The sequence below is a fragment of the Dasypus novemcinctus genome, chromosome 3, assembly GCF_030445035.2.
Source record: "Dasypus novemcinctus isolate mDasNov1 chromosome 3, mDasNov1.1.hap2, whole genome shotgun sequence".
In the NCBI taxonomy this organism is placed as follows: Eukaryota; Metazoa; Chordata; class Mammalia; order Cingulata; family Dasypodidae; genus Dasypus; species Dasypus novemcinctus.
Window position 1 is genome coordinate 57,105,051 of NC_080675.1, and position 15,519 is coordinate 57,120,569.

General features: G+C 38.8%; 1 protein-coding gene across 1 annotated transcript in view; it reads left to right on the forward strand.

Moving 5' to 3' along the window:
* GMFB (glia maturation factor beta) overlaps window positions 1–7,723 on the forward strand; it is a 32,657-nt gene extending 24,934 nt beyond the window's left edge. Inside the window, exon 7 of the mRNA XM_071213930.1 lies at window positions 7,541–7,723. Within this exon, the coding sequence (XP_071070031.1) occupies window positions 7,541–7,567 (27 nt within the window). The 3' untranslated portion in view covers window positions 7,568–7,723. The remainder of the gene's footprint in view (window positions 1–7,540) is intronic.
* The last annotated feature ends 7,796 nt before the right edge of the window (window positions 7,724–15,519 follow it).

Below are 15,519 nucleotides of genomic sequence, written 5' to 3' on the forward strand. Positions count from 1 at the left end.
AGCAAAGACAGTGCAGAGAGGGGAATTTTTTTTTTTTTTTTTTTTTTTTTTTAATTCTCATTCTCATTTATTTTTTGGACTTTCTTGAGCATTTGACAAAATTAATTATGAACATTTGACAAAATTAATTATGAGCATTAGACAAAATTAATTACTCTCTTCCTTGAAACACTTTCACTCTGCCTCACTAGTTACCAGTCTGCATTCTTGACTCCTCCTTCTCGTTAACCAAATTCTGTGCTGTTATGTCTAGGGCTTAGTTCTGGACCTTGTTCACCCATGTATCTGCCCACTTCTTCATTGTTCTCATTGATCTGGGCCTCATGTTTACCAGACCAGCCTAGATATATCACCAGAGAGGGGAATTTATAGCCCTAAGCACCTATATTAAAAAAGAAGAGAGAGCTAAAATCAAAGATCTGATTGAACAATAAAAGAAACTAGAAAAAGTACAGAAAAACACTCCCAAAGCAAGCAGAAGGAAAGAAAGAATAAAGATTAGAGCAGAAATAAATGAAAATGAGGAAAAAAACCATTAGAGAAAATCAATGAAACCAAAAGCTGGTTCTTTGAGAAGATCAATAAAATGGACAAAGCCTTGGCTACACTAACAAAGAAAAAAAAAGAGAAGATGCAAATAAATAAAATCAGAAATGAAAGGAGGAAAGTTACAACTCACCCCACAGAAATAAAAAGGATCATAAGAGGATATTATGAAAAACTATATGCCAACAAACTAGATAGCCTAGATGAAATGGAAAAATTTCTACAAAAACCTACACTGACACTACAAGAAATACAAGAACTTAACAAACCAATCACATTTAAAGAGATTGAATCAGTCATCAAATACCTCCCAACAAATAAAAAGTCCAGGACCAGATGGCTTTACAGGTAAATTTTACCAAGCATTTTGAGAAGAATTAGCACAAATTTGTTTAAACTCTTCCAAAAAATTGAAGAGGAGGGAAAATTACCCAACACATTTTATGAAGCCAACATCACCCTAATACCAGAAAGCCAGATAAAGACACTACAAGCAGAGACCAACCTCTCTAATGAACATAGATGCAAAAATTCTCAACAAAATACTTGCTGATCAAATCCAACAGCTTATCAAAAGACTTATACATCATGACCAAGTGAGATTTATTCACGGCTGGCTCAACATAAGAAAATCAATCAATGTAATATACCACATTAACAAATTGAAGGAAAAAAGACCACATAATCATCTCAATCAATGCAGAAAAGGTATTTGACAAGATCCAGCATCCTTTCATGATAAAAAAAAAAAAACACTTCAGAAGATAGAAATAGAAGGAAAATTCCTCAATATGATAAAAGGCATATATGAAAACCCATAACCAACATTGTACTCAATGGGGAAAGGTTGAAAGCTTTACCTCTAAGATCAGGAAGAAGACAAGGATGCCTACTGTCACCGCTGTTATTCAACAGTGTGCTAAAAGTTCCAACTAGAGCAATTAGACAAGGAAAATAAGTAAAAGGAACCCAAACAGAGAAAGAAGTAAACCTCTCAGTATTTACTTATGGCATGATCTTTTTTTAAAAAAAATTATTTATTTCTTCCTCCTCCCTTCATTGTTTGCTCTCTGTGTCCATTTGCTGTATGCTCTTCTGTGCCTGCTTGTATTCTTATTAGGCAGCTGTGGGAACTGATCCTGGGGTCTTCTGGAGTGGGAGAGAGGTGGTTATTCTCTTGTGCCACCTCAGCTCCCTGATCTGCTGTGTCTCTTATTATCTCTCCTCTATGTCTCTTTTTGTTTCATCATCTTGCTGCCCCAGCTCTCTGTGTGGGCCAGCTCTCCTGCATGGGGCAGCACTCCACACAGGCCAGCACTCTGCATGGGCCAGCTTACCACGTGGCCCAGTTTGCCTTAACCAGGAGGCCCTGGGCATCTAACCCTGGACCTCCTATATGGTAGATGGGAGCCCAATTGCTTGAGCCACATCTGCTTCCCAACATGATCTTTTATTTAGAAAATTCTGAAATGTCTACAATAAAGCTACTTGAGCTAATAAATGTGTCCAGTAAAGTGGGAGGACACAAGATCAACACACAAAAATCAATAATGTCTCTGTACACTAGTACTGACCAATTTGAGAAGGAAACCAGAAAATCATTCCATTTACAATCCCAACAAAAAGACTTAACTACCTAAGAATCAATTTAACTGAAGAAGTACAGGACCTATGTGCAGAAAACCACATAACAATGCTAAAAGAATTCAATGAAAACCTAAACAAATGGGAAAACATTCTGTGTTCATGGATTGAAAGACTAAATATTGTGAGGATGTCTGTCCTACCCAAACTGAAATATAGATTCAATGCAGTACCAATCAAAACTCCAAAAGCCTACTTTACAGGAATTGAAAAAGGCAATTAACAAATTTATTTAGAAGGGAAAGTGCACCTGAATAGCCAAAAGTATTCTAAAAAAGAAGAGTTATGTGGGAGGAATTTCACTGCCTGATCTTGAAACATTTTACAAAGCTACAGTGGTGAAAACAGCATGATATTGGCATAAAGATAGACACATCAATCAGTGGAATAGACTTGAGAGTCCAGAAGTAAAACCCTACCTCTACAGCCAACTGGTTTTTTGTCAAACCTACCAAGTCCATGTTAATGGGAAAAAAACAGCCTCTTCAACAAATGGCTTTGGGAGAACTGGGTATCTATAACCAAAAGAATTAAAGAGGATCCCTGTCTCACTCTGTATACAAGAATCAACTCAAACAGAGACCTAAATATTAAAGCCAGGACCATAAAACTATTAGAAGAAAATGTAGGGAAACATCTTAAAAGTCTTGTGGTAGGTGGTGGTTTCTTGGACCTTATACCCAAAGCATGAGCAACAAAATTAAAAATAGATAAATAGGACCTCCTCAAAATTAAACACTTTTTCACCTCAGAGGACTTTGTCAAAAGGGTGAAAAGGCAGCCAACTTAATGGGAGAAAATGTTTGGAAATCACATATCCGATAAGTGTATAATATCCATCATATATGAAGAGAGGGTGCAACTCAACAATAAAAAGACAAATGACCCTGTGCTGCTGACAACAACAGAAGTGGACAAAGAAGATGCAGCAAATATACACAGAGAACAGACAACCAGGGTGGGGGAAAGGGGAGATAAATAAATAAATAAATAAATAAATAAATAAATAAATAAATAAATCTTTCAAAAAAAAAGACAAATGACCCAATTAAAAAATGGGCAGAAGAGTTGAATAGACATTTGTCCAAAGAAGACACAAATGGTAAAAAAAAAAACACATGAAAAAATGTTCAACATCACTAGCAATTAGGGAAATGTAAATCAAAGCAGCAATGTGATATTATTTCACACTAATTAGAATGACCACCATTAAAAAGACAGAAAAGAGGAGTGTAAGTGGCTCAAGCAGTTGAGTGCCTCCTTCCTGCAAGGGAGGTCCCAGGTTTGGTTTCCTGTGCCTCCTAAGAACAAAAAGAACAAACAGGGAAGTGGATGTGGCTCAAGTGATTGGGTTCCTGCCTACCACATGGGAGGTCCCAGATTCTGTTCCTAGTGCCTCCTAAAGAAAATGAGCAAGATAGTGAGCTGACATGATGGGCAGGCGTGGCGAGCTGATGCAAAAAGATGACATAACAAGCGACACGAAGAAAACATAATGAGAAACACACACAACAAAGCAGGGAGTGGAGGTGGCTCAAGTGATTAGGCACCTACCTCCCTCCCACATCGGAGATCCTGTGTTCACTTCTTGGTGCCTCCTAAAAGAAGACCAGCATACAACAAACAGAGCAAATGTAAACAATGAGGGGGTGGCAGGAAATAAAATAAATCTTAAAAAAAAAAAGAACAAACAACAAGCAAACAGACAAAAAAAACATCTCATGGGAGCTGATGTTGCTCAGTGGTTGAGTGCCGGCTTGCCACATATGAGGTCCAGGGTTCAATCCCTGGCCCCAGTACCTCAAAAAAAGAAAAAACAGAAAACTACAAGTGTTGGAGAGCGTATGGAGAGATAGGAACACTTATTCACTGTTGGTGGAACTGTAGAATGGTATAGCCACTGTGGAGGACAGTTTGGCAGTTTTCCTAAAGAAGTTGAATAAGATTGCCATGTGACCCTGCAATACTACTACTGGGTATATATCCAAAATAACTGAAAGCAGTGTCATGAACAGACATCAACACAACGATGTTCAGGGAAGCGAATTTGGTTCAATGGATAGAGCATCCGCCTACCACATGGGAGGTCCAGGGTTCAAACACAGGGCCTCCTGATCCATGTGGTGAACTGGCCCACGTGCAGTGCTGATGCACGCAAGGAGTGCCGTGCCATGCAGGGATGTTCCCCAAATAGGGGAGCCCCACATGCAAGGAGTGCGCCCCATAAGGAGAGCTGCCCAGTGCAAAAAAAGTGTAGCCTGCCCAGGGTGGCACCGCACACACAGAGAGCTGATGCAGCAAGATGATGCAACCAAAAGAGACACAGATTGTGGTGTCACTGACAAGAATACAAGCAGGCACAGAAGAACACACAGTGAATGGACACAGAGAGCAGACAACTGATGGTGGGGCGGGGGGCGGCGGTGCGGGGAAGGGGAGAGAAATTTAAAAAAAAATAAGTAAATAATAAATCTTTAAAAAAATAACACAAAACAAACGTAAAAAACCACAATGATGTTCATCGTGGCATTATTCACAATTGCCAAAAGATGGAAACAACCCTGTTGTGGTGGGTATACACATGATGGAATATTATGCAGCTGTGAGAGAAATGAAGTCATAAAACATATGACCACATGGGTGAACCTGGAGGATGTTATGTTAAATGAAGCAAACCAGACACAAAAGGACATATATGGTATGATTACACTACTATGAACTAAATATATTTTCTAATCTCATGGAATTAATAACTTGAATATGAGTCAGCAGAAAATGGACAGCTGAGGGTTAACTTGTGCAGAATTGGTAAAAAATGATGTGTATTAATCTTTGGAAATGAATAGAAAAGGTGAAAGCACAACATAATATTTGTAACTAGCAGTGCTATTTATATGTGTGTGACAGTGGTTGAAAGGGAAACTCTAAGGTCATGTATATTACTAATAGGAAAGCTAAAAAATGTAACATGGGACTGTATAGCATAGTAAAACCTTATGTGAAATATAAATATGGGTAATATTGAATATAGGAGTGTTTTTCTTTAAAACCATGCAAATGTATGTTAATGTTACAAGCTATTAATATCAGATAAAACGATATTACGCAAAGTGAAAAAAGCCAGACACAAAGTACTACATATTGTATGATTCCATTTATATAAAATTTAAATATAAATCAATTTATAAAGATGAAATTAGATTAGTGGTTATGTAAGGCTGTGGAAGGATAGAGGGATTAAGAGGTGACTGCTAAGGGGTGTGGAGTTTTTCTTTTTGGAGTAATGAAATTGTTCTAAATTTTCTTGTGATAATGAATATACAACTTTGTGACTATACTTAAAGCCATGGGTGTGAATATATCTCAATAAAACTGCTTTTATTAAAAAAAAAGATTATTAAGGCCAAAGAGTTAACTTCTGGAGATTTCCTACAAAAGATGCTAAAGCTATTCTAAATTCCCCCCCCCCCCCCCCAAGGCCCTTATCATCCTATCTAAGCCTTGGACCATAGATTGGTGACTGGTTCTTCTCCAATTTCATCTGCAGTACCTCTAAATTTGGAAGCATCTGCCTTTCTCTGAGATTGCCAAAGTTTGCCAAAGTTCCCGGACTGCCTAGAAGCGATAGCCTTGACCATCTGTGAACCTGGGACTCCGCAAATCTAGAACGGATTCCAAAACTATTCCCAGTGATTGATATGAAGTAGATTCCTTGTTTCTTAATAGTGGACTTGTTATACCTAATTAAATGGAATTTGTTTAGACAGATTTTGTTGGCATATTGAGAGTGACATAGAGGGAAGTTGATGTGGCTCAATCGATTGGGCTCCCGTCTACCATATGGGAGACCCTGGGTTCATGTCCCAGGGCCTCCTTGTGAAGGCAAACTGGCGGGCGCCTGTGGAGAGCTGATGGCCAATGCCCACGGACAGCTGGCGCAGCAAGGTGATGCAACAAAGGGAGACAAGAAGACACTGAAGAATGTGCAGCAAATGGACACTGAGAGCAGATAGCAAGCAAGCAGCAAAGGGGGGGGGGTGAATAAATAAAAGAAATCTTTAAAAAATCAGTGATTCTTAAAAAAAAAAGTGACATAGAAATGCTCAAGCATCAGACTTTAAAAAAAAAACAACCACCAATTTTATTGAGATAATATTTCCCCAAAGTGTGTATACTAAAATAATTGTGTATACTAAAAACAGTTCAGTGATTTTCAGTGTATTCAGAGTTGTGCAACCATCATCATCACAATCAATTTTAGAACATTTCCAACAACTCAAAAAGAAATTCTGTACCTATTAGCAGTCACTCTGTTTCCCCACCCCCCAAAATCCCACCTCTAGGCAACCACTAACTTACTTTCTTTTTTTAAAATTTTATTTATTTCTCTCCCCTTCCCCCCCAGTTGTCTGCTCTCTGTGTCCATTCACTGTGTGCTCTCCTGTGACTGCTTCTATCCTTATTAGCGGCATTGGGAATCTGTGTTTCTTTTTGTTGCATCATCTTACTGTGTCAGCTCTCCATGTGTGCAGCGCCATTCTTGGGTAGGCTGCACTTTCTTTTGCGCTGGGCAACTCTCCTTACGGGGCACACTCCTTGCACGTGGGGCTCCCCTACATAGCGGACACCCCTGCGTGGCAGGGGCACTCCTTGAGTGCATCAGCACTGCACATGGGCCAGCTCATCACATGGGTCAAGGAGGCCCGGTTGAACCACAGACCTCCCATGTGGTAGGCGGACGCCCTTATCCATTGAGCCAATCCACTTCCCCTAACTTACTTACTGTCTTGATAAATTTGCCTATCCTGGACGCTTCACATAAATGGAATTGTATAGTATGTGGTCTTTTCTGACTGACTTCTTTCATGTTTACAAGGCTCATCCAGGTTGTAGCATGACTGAATACTATTTCCTTGTATGAACATATCATGTTTTATTTATTTATTCATCAGTTGATGGGCATTTGGGTTGGTTTTACTTTTTTGTTATTATGTACAATGTTTCATGTTCAAATTTTTGCGTGGACATAGGTTTTTTTAATTTAAAAAATTTTCAAAGGTACTGGGGATCGAACTCAGGACCCTCTCCATGGGAAGCAGGTGCTCAACCACTGACTTACATCTCAACCTATGTGCTCCCATGACATAGTTTTTTGTTGTTGTTGTTTTTTTAGCATTTTAATACTTCAAATCAGCACGTCTGGTTCATTTAGCTCCTTCACTGCCAAACCTGGGGCAGGGACTGCTTCAGTTTCTCTGCCTTCTCTTGTCTGTTATGACCAAGGTATAAAGATACCTGCTGCAGCGAACTTTAAATTTCACATTATTCTTATTTTTCTTGCTTTTGACAGATTTGGCATCCTTTCTTCTGGCTGTGATCAGGAAGTCCTCGATTTCCTTAATATTGCAAGGCATGGTAACTGAGGCATGCTGGGAGACCAGTGTGGACTGGCACCCTGGATTATTATTCCCCTCTTCCCCCTGCACAGCCCGAGAGCCACTCAAAGCCAGTGGTGAGAAGCCCCAGGACACAGGTTTTTATTTTTTTAATTTTTCTTGGTGTATACTTAGGTGTGGAATTGCTGGGTTATATTGCAAGTCTATGGTTAACATTTTGAGGAACTACCAGACTACTTTCCAAAGTGATTGCCTATTATATATTAAACCAGCATTTTAAAAAGCCTCCAGTTTCTCCATATCCTTACTAACACTTGTTGTTATCTGTATTTTTTAATATACCCATCCTAGTAGGTGCGAAGTAGTTTTTCATTATGGGTTTGGTTGAATTTCCCTAATGTCTAATGATGTTGAACAGCTTTTCATGTGCTTATTGGCCATTTGTATGTATTCTTTGAAGAAACATTCAGATTCTTTGCCCAATTTTTAAAAAAAGATGTATTTATTTATTTCTCTCCCCTTCCCTCCTGCCCCAGTTGTCTGCTCTCTGTGTCCATTTGCTGTGTGACTGCCTGTATTCTTGTCTGTGGCACCTGGAATCTGTGTCTCATTTTGTTGTGTCATCTTGCTGTGTGTGAGGTGCCATTCCTGGGCAGGCTGCACTTTTCTCAGGCTGGGTGGCTCTCCTTATGGGGCTCATTCCTTGCGTGTGGGGCTCCCCTACACAGAGGACACCCCTGGGTGGCACGGCACTCCTTGCACGCATCAGCACTGCGCATGGGCCAGCTCATCACACGGGTCAGGATGCCCTGGGTTTGAACCTTGGACCTCCCATGTGGTAGGCAGACGTTGGGCCAAATCTGCTTCCCTTTTTGCCCAATTTTTAATTGGGCCATTTGTACTTTTACTACTGCATTGAAAGGATTCAATATATATGGTAGTCCCTTATCAGATATATGCTTTGCAAATATATTCTCTTATTCTGTATGTTGTTATTTCACTGTCTTGATGGTGTCCTTTGAAGGACAAGAGTTTTTAATTTAATGAAGTTTATCTTGCTTTCTCACTTATGCTTTTGGTATTGTATCTAAGAAGCCTTTCCTTAACCCAAAATCATGAAGATTTACTCCTACGTTTTCTTCTAAAATTTTTTGTAGATTTGGCTCTTATTTGGGACTTAATTTTTTATGGTATAAAAAATGGGTCCAACATTTTTGTTTTGCCTGTGGCTATCCAGTTGTCCCTGCAATATGTTGAAAAGACTATTCTTTCTCCACTGAATTATTTTGGCATCCTTGTTGAAAATCATTTGACCATAAATATGAGGTTATTATCTGGACTACCAATTCTATCAATCTATATATCTATCTTTATTCCAGTACTAAACTGTTTGATTACTATAAATTTGTAGGAAGTTTGAAAATCTGACATGAGTCCTTCAAACATCAAACTTTGAAGCTATTATCTTTAAACTGTCCATTTACTTCATTTAACCTTGAGTAAGTTGCTGTGTTTTTCAGTTTGTCAGTGTTCATATCAGCAATTAGGTGTTAGAATAATGACTTGTAATTTAAATAAGTTATTGTGAGTACTATTTAGATATTAACCATGTTGTCTAACGTTTGGGCATAAATCAGATAATGGAATTACATTTATAAAAAATTGAAATGGTCAGACAAGTTGAATTTTATTTAACTGAATTTTAATTACGTTAATATATTAGAGAAAAGAGTTGAAGTCTATAAATGATTCATTCTTTTGAATAAGGTTAAGATTCAATTATATAAGCATGCTAGACTTCTGGGCATTTGCTCCAGGGCAATAGTAGTTATCACTTATTTAAACATTCTTTGTGTACTTTATTTTTTATAAACATTTGATAATAACCTCAGAATGCCCTCTTGATAAACTCTAGATTGAGACCAAATTATCTGCTCTTTCTTTCTTCCCTTTAAAAAAAATAGTTTATTTTTCAAAAAAATTATCTCACTGTGGAAAATATGGAAAATCTAGAAATGTGAAAATAAGGAAACAATATAGAGTTTCTGTTTGGGGTGATAGAAAATGTTGGTAACAGATGGTGGTAACAGCACAAGAGTGTGAGTATGTTTAATATTACCATATTGTATATTTGAAAGTAAAGTAAAATGATTAATTTTAGGTTGTATATATTTTACCAGAATAAAAAACAATAATAATAATAATTTCAAAAGGTAAAAATAAATTCTCATTATCCCACACATTAGTATAATCACCATTATTTTAATATACATTATTTTCCTATCAATCTTTTTCTATGTATTTTAAAATACATAATTGTATCTGATGTATCTCCAATTTCATATCATGATTAGCTTAATACAAGCAATCTTCATAAAAAAAATTTTCTATAAGTATATGTAGATAGCTTTATAATACTTTTGTGTGTTCAAAACTGTTGCTAGAGATATTTTGTACAAAAGTCTTTCCCCGGGAAGTGGACTTGTCCCAATGGATAGGGCGTCCGCCTACCACATGGGAGGTCCGTGGTTCAAACCCCAGGCCTCCTTGACTTGTGTGGAGCTGGCTCAGGTGCAGTGCTGATGTGCACAAGGAGTGCCCTGCCATGCAGGGGTGTCCCCCATGTAGGGGAACCCCACGCGCAAGTAGTGAGCCCTGTAAGGAGAGCCGCCCAGCGCGAAAGAAAGTGCAGCCTGCCCAAGAATGGCGCCGCACACACGGAGAGCTGAAACAGCAAGATGACACAAAGAAAAGAAACACAGATTCCCAGTGCCGCTGATAAGGATAGAAACAGTCACAGAAGAACATACAGCGAATGGACACACAGAGAGCAGACGACTCGGCGGGGGGTGGAAGGGGAGAGAAATAAATAAAAAATAAATCTTAAAAAAAAAAGTCCTTCCCCTTGCTTTGGATTATTTTCAAGAAGGTTATTATACTGAACTGGACTCTCAACAAGAGTGCTTTGTCAACATTAAATACTTTCACTTTTTAAAAGTATTGCTTAAGTATTGCTTAACTTAATTGTCCAAATGATTATCTTTGCTTTCGAATTTGCTTTTCTTCAATTATTAGAGATAGTTGGCAGTTTTCTCACATGTTTGCTTATCAATTACAATATACTTGTCTGATCCTATACTTTGTATATTACTCAGATGGAGTTCTAGTGATTTTAGAATTTGATTTTAGTGAGTTTTGAATGGACCTATTAACACCTTATCTTCTTTCGCTTGGAATATGTCAGTATCCTTTTTTATTTTGGTAAATATATTATTTTGTATATAAACATATATTTTACATAATTGAATCTGTTGATTAGTTTTTTGTGATGTGACTTAGTTTAGTTTAGAAAGTGCTCCTAGACCCAGGCAACTCTTCTGTCTCCTTTTCACATTTTATACATAGCCTTGGATTTACCTAAGTTTAGGATATAAGGAGAGAATTTCCATTATTAACATACTCAGCAACAGTTCTTAGTCACTAAAAACATATTTTTTCCCAATGAATTGTGATGCCTCCTTTAAAAATTGTATCTAGGGGTCTTTTTCTGGAATGTTTAGTCTAATACATTGACATGTTTGCTGATTCTTGTGCCTCAATCAAATTATAATTATTGCAGCTTTATGTAATGCTTTCCAATTTGGTAAGCCTAATTTCTTCTCATTTCTCTAACTTTAGAATAATTGTATTTCAGATTTCATTGAGATTTTTATTATAATCATGGTAATATAATTTGAGAGACAATGATATCTTTTTGAATGTTAATCAAGGAAAATCTTTTAGGTCTTTTATTTTTTCAGTGAGCTGGTGTTTGCTCATTTTAGTAGCAAACATTCCTTGTTGAAGTTTCTGGGTTTTTTTTTTGTCTTTAGGCGTTGCTAGGTATTGAACCCAGGACCTCATACATGCAAAGCAGGTTCTCAACCACTGAGCTGTATCTACTCTGCATGAGTATTTCTTTTAATCAGGCTCATTAGATTGCCAGGAATAAAGATTCACCTGGGCAACCTCTTTGGGATTAATTGGTGAGATTACTCATGATAATAAGGAAACTGAATCCAGTTTACACCTGGGCCTCACTGGCTTTGGAATATGGCCTGGAAACTGGAAGAATCCAACTTCATGCATGTACTGAGTTTTCTGGTTTTCACCTCAAAATGCAGAAGTTTGTTATTCCTTTGCAATTAGGGTAATAAAGCATCTCCCTGTCTAGTTACACTGTTCTGTGGTCGAACCACCTCACCTCTACTCTGTTCATCTTTTCTTGATCTCACTGCTATGGCTTATTCAAAACCAACCTGACATCCCTTCACTCATGGGCCATCTTAGCCCTTTCTGCCACACATGAATTCAAATTCATTTCCCCCTAAAACGCTTTAGACCTGGGGATGATAATGGCTCTGGCTATTGCTTGTCTGCAGTATACTGCATCACCCCTTCAAGTTTCCTCCAACCTTACCCCCATGGTTGCAAACAGGAAAAAAGTCTAGTGTATTGCAAAGTGGTACCTGGCTGGGCTGGCATCCTGTCCCCAGCCTGCCCTGGTGAGGATGTAGCTGTTTCTGTAGAAGAGCCTCCTTGTACCTCTGACTGATAGTGATTTTGAATAGCTTCCACTTCTTGTTTAGGAAGAGGAGCAGGCAAGTGTGGCGAAGTCACGACTTGACTTCTGCTTATACAAACTTCTGTTCGATCTCCTAACTTCAGTTATTTATGGTTTCAACTTACCCAGGCTTCAGCTTTTGGCTGGGTTCTGTTTATTGCTTTCTCTTTGAATGTCTCTCCACTTCTATCCTATCCCATAGTCGCTGAGTCTTGTTTATGTTTCACATTTAAACTCCACAAGAGACAAAGAGTCTGTGAGGTCCACTTGGGGATATTGTCCTGGTTAGGCAGAGTTGCCCAGGCTGTCCCCACCTCCTCAGCTCCTGAGCTCAACTGATGGGTCCAGCCACAGATGAGGGTCCAGTGGGCTGTGACAGGATGTCAGGGACCTCCGGTCAGCTTTCCTCAGAAGGGGCTACAAGATAGGCAGGCCTCCAGAACATATTTTGTTTCCCAGTGAACAAGTGTCCGAATATGTTCCCAGAGCTCTCCTTTAAAGCAGTTTTCTTCTTGCGGGTGGAGAGGTACCTTTCTCCTAAATATAAATTTCTCCACCAGGTTCTGAATTCTACCCCTTTCCCTTTTTATCCTTTTCTCACACTTAATCATTTTCTCTCAAGCATATTGAGCGTCTGTTGTCCTCTTGGTCAACCAGTAATTATCTGTGAGGGGTGGGTTGTGAGGAAACTTTCTGGGGATGATGGCAATGTTCTCTATCTTGAGTGGGGTGGAGGTTATATGGGTATATGCATTATCAAAAGTCCTTGCCATGTAAGCTTAAGATCTGTGCATTTTACCATCTCTAAATTTTACCCACAAAACAAAACAAAAACAGAGAGTCACATATATAAAAAAAAGATAAGAACAATAGAAACATGATATTTTTTGCACACGTGAAATTATTGACAGAGTCATTCTGTTCATTAATTCCTATGAAAATTATGTAACAGGCACTTCCGGCACAAAGGGCAAGGTGGATGACAGTCAGGTAATATTGAGAAGCCACATCCTGTTGGACTATTTGGAAGCAGTCATAACCCTATGTTTTAGAAATGTATATAATAAACATAAAATAACATGATCAGTCATCAGCTCTGTCCCATACACAGAGTAACTGAGAGTCATATATCACTCTGGAGAGGCAGATGCCACCTCTTCTTGAAACCTCTGGTTGGGGAAGTGCTCCTTCTCTGAGCACATGGCGTAGGAGCCATGAACCTTTGAACAAACTTTGGGCGTCTGCCAATAAGGAAGGAGTAGGTTTGGATTTGGGGATACCAACATTTCTGCTCCCTACCCCCATCCCTTTGATGGCTTATGTCTCAGTTGCTTGTCCCATTCCATATGCTACCCTTAATCACCATGAATTTCAGGTGCAATTGCATTTTCTTCAAATATGCAAACATCTCCTGGAATATTGGGAACTGCCGGCCTACAATTTATTTGTGCTCTGAGTTATCTTTCCTTGCAGGTACCTCATTATCCAAGGCAAGGGCCCAGATCCTCCCAAAGTGTCATGAATTCAATGTGGTATATGTAACTGAAGTGACATATATTGTTTTTTGTGAGAGAACTCAAGTTGTTTCAGGCCAGATTCACACTACTGCATAAAGGCTTTTCCTTTATGTTACCACCTTGTCTTCAAGTATCCTGCTCTACCTGCCCCCTTTCTGGGAGTCCTTGTGAGCCTTCCAGGTCAAAGAACAAGGATGATCTCCTCAGCATGGACTGGATGAGGTGCTGAGCAGAGTGATAAGCCTCACTCTCTCCCAGGTGATGAATGGGTGAATTATTGCCTGCTATTGATTGGCAGTCTTCAATGGACACCCAGGAAAAGGAAAACTTAGCTTAGCTGCCAAGCAACTTCCTGATTGCTGTGGAGGCATGCAGCTTTCTTGAGTTCACACTCCCCTAACTGCTCAGTACCCTTCCCCTTCCACAGCCCTAACTTTCTTTATTTTGTCTGGGGACAGTGTTATTCTCTCAGATGTGTATCTTAATTTTTTTTTTTTTTTTTTTTGGTTTTATTTTTAGATTTGACTTGAACTTAAGTCAAGTATTATGACCTTTGTTTTCCAGTTCTCCAGTGGTTCACTTGTGTCTCGCCATCTGGTTTAGGGCATGGGCAGTGGGGGGAGTGGAGGCAATGTGATGAGGGAGGTAATTTGAACAAAGGGAATTTGATGGGGAGACATGTGTGTGTGTGTGTGTGTGTGTGTGTAAAGCAGAGTAGTACTTCTTTGAAATATCATCTGGCCCCATCCATATACACAAGGAGAAACAGGAACTTAATTCAGTATGTATTGCAAAAGTAATCCCATGGTCTGAAATGGTTAATGCAACTTCCAAAGACTGAGCAGGAATAGTTTGAACATGGAGTATATAGAACTCACTACCTGTAAAAGACCTCCAAAATATCAGCAAACCCATTATTTTCCCTACCAAATTCCTTGTGTATGGTTGGTTGATCTAATTTTCCTTTTGCTCTCATTAAAATGGGTGTATTCTCAAACCAACTACAGCTGCATACTATTGTCTAAAGCAATGCTGTCCAGCAGAACTTTCTGTGATGATGTGACTATACTGTCCATATTAATTTAATTTAATTTAAATTAATTTAAATTTACCTACTTGTGATTAGTGACCAATGTAATAGGGCAGGTCTAAGGCTTAATTACCCATGTAATCTGGTAAAATGTGAAGGGGGCTTCATGTGGCTGCAGCTTCTGAAGGAATCTGTGAACATTCTACCTGATATAAAATGGATACCCAATAAATGTTTGTTTAAATATCAAAAATGCTACCCTTGAATGAAATGGAGTGACTTGGTTTTTCTGTAACAGCAGTATTGAAGGTTGGACAGAAAAAATTCTTCTTAGCAATTCCCTCTACCTCCTCAGTCGAGATGTGGATAGCCACTTCCTGGACAGGTCTTCGGGATACAATTCTATTCTGTGAAATAAGTGCTGAGCATAGCTACCAGGCAGGGAAAAGATTTTAGGTGAAACGGAAGAAAAACTTGTTGCCAAAAGGTAGAATCTCGAGGTTTCTGGTGGTGAAACATCACTTCCCAAGGTGCAGATGAAATTCATTTGGAAGAAGGGGTCTGGATCTCATGGTTGGGCTTGAACAATTGCCTTCAAATTCTGTTTATCCTGAGCCTGGGAAGCTGCAACTGACTCTCATTAGATAGTGAGTTTTTTTGGACCAATATTGCATTTTGCTATGCTTCTGTGTCCTATAGTACTGAATAAGTCGTCTTTGATTCTTTCCTTTCTCTCACCATTGCATCCTATCGCTTAAGTCCTACCAAGCCTATCACCTAAAT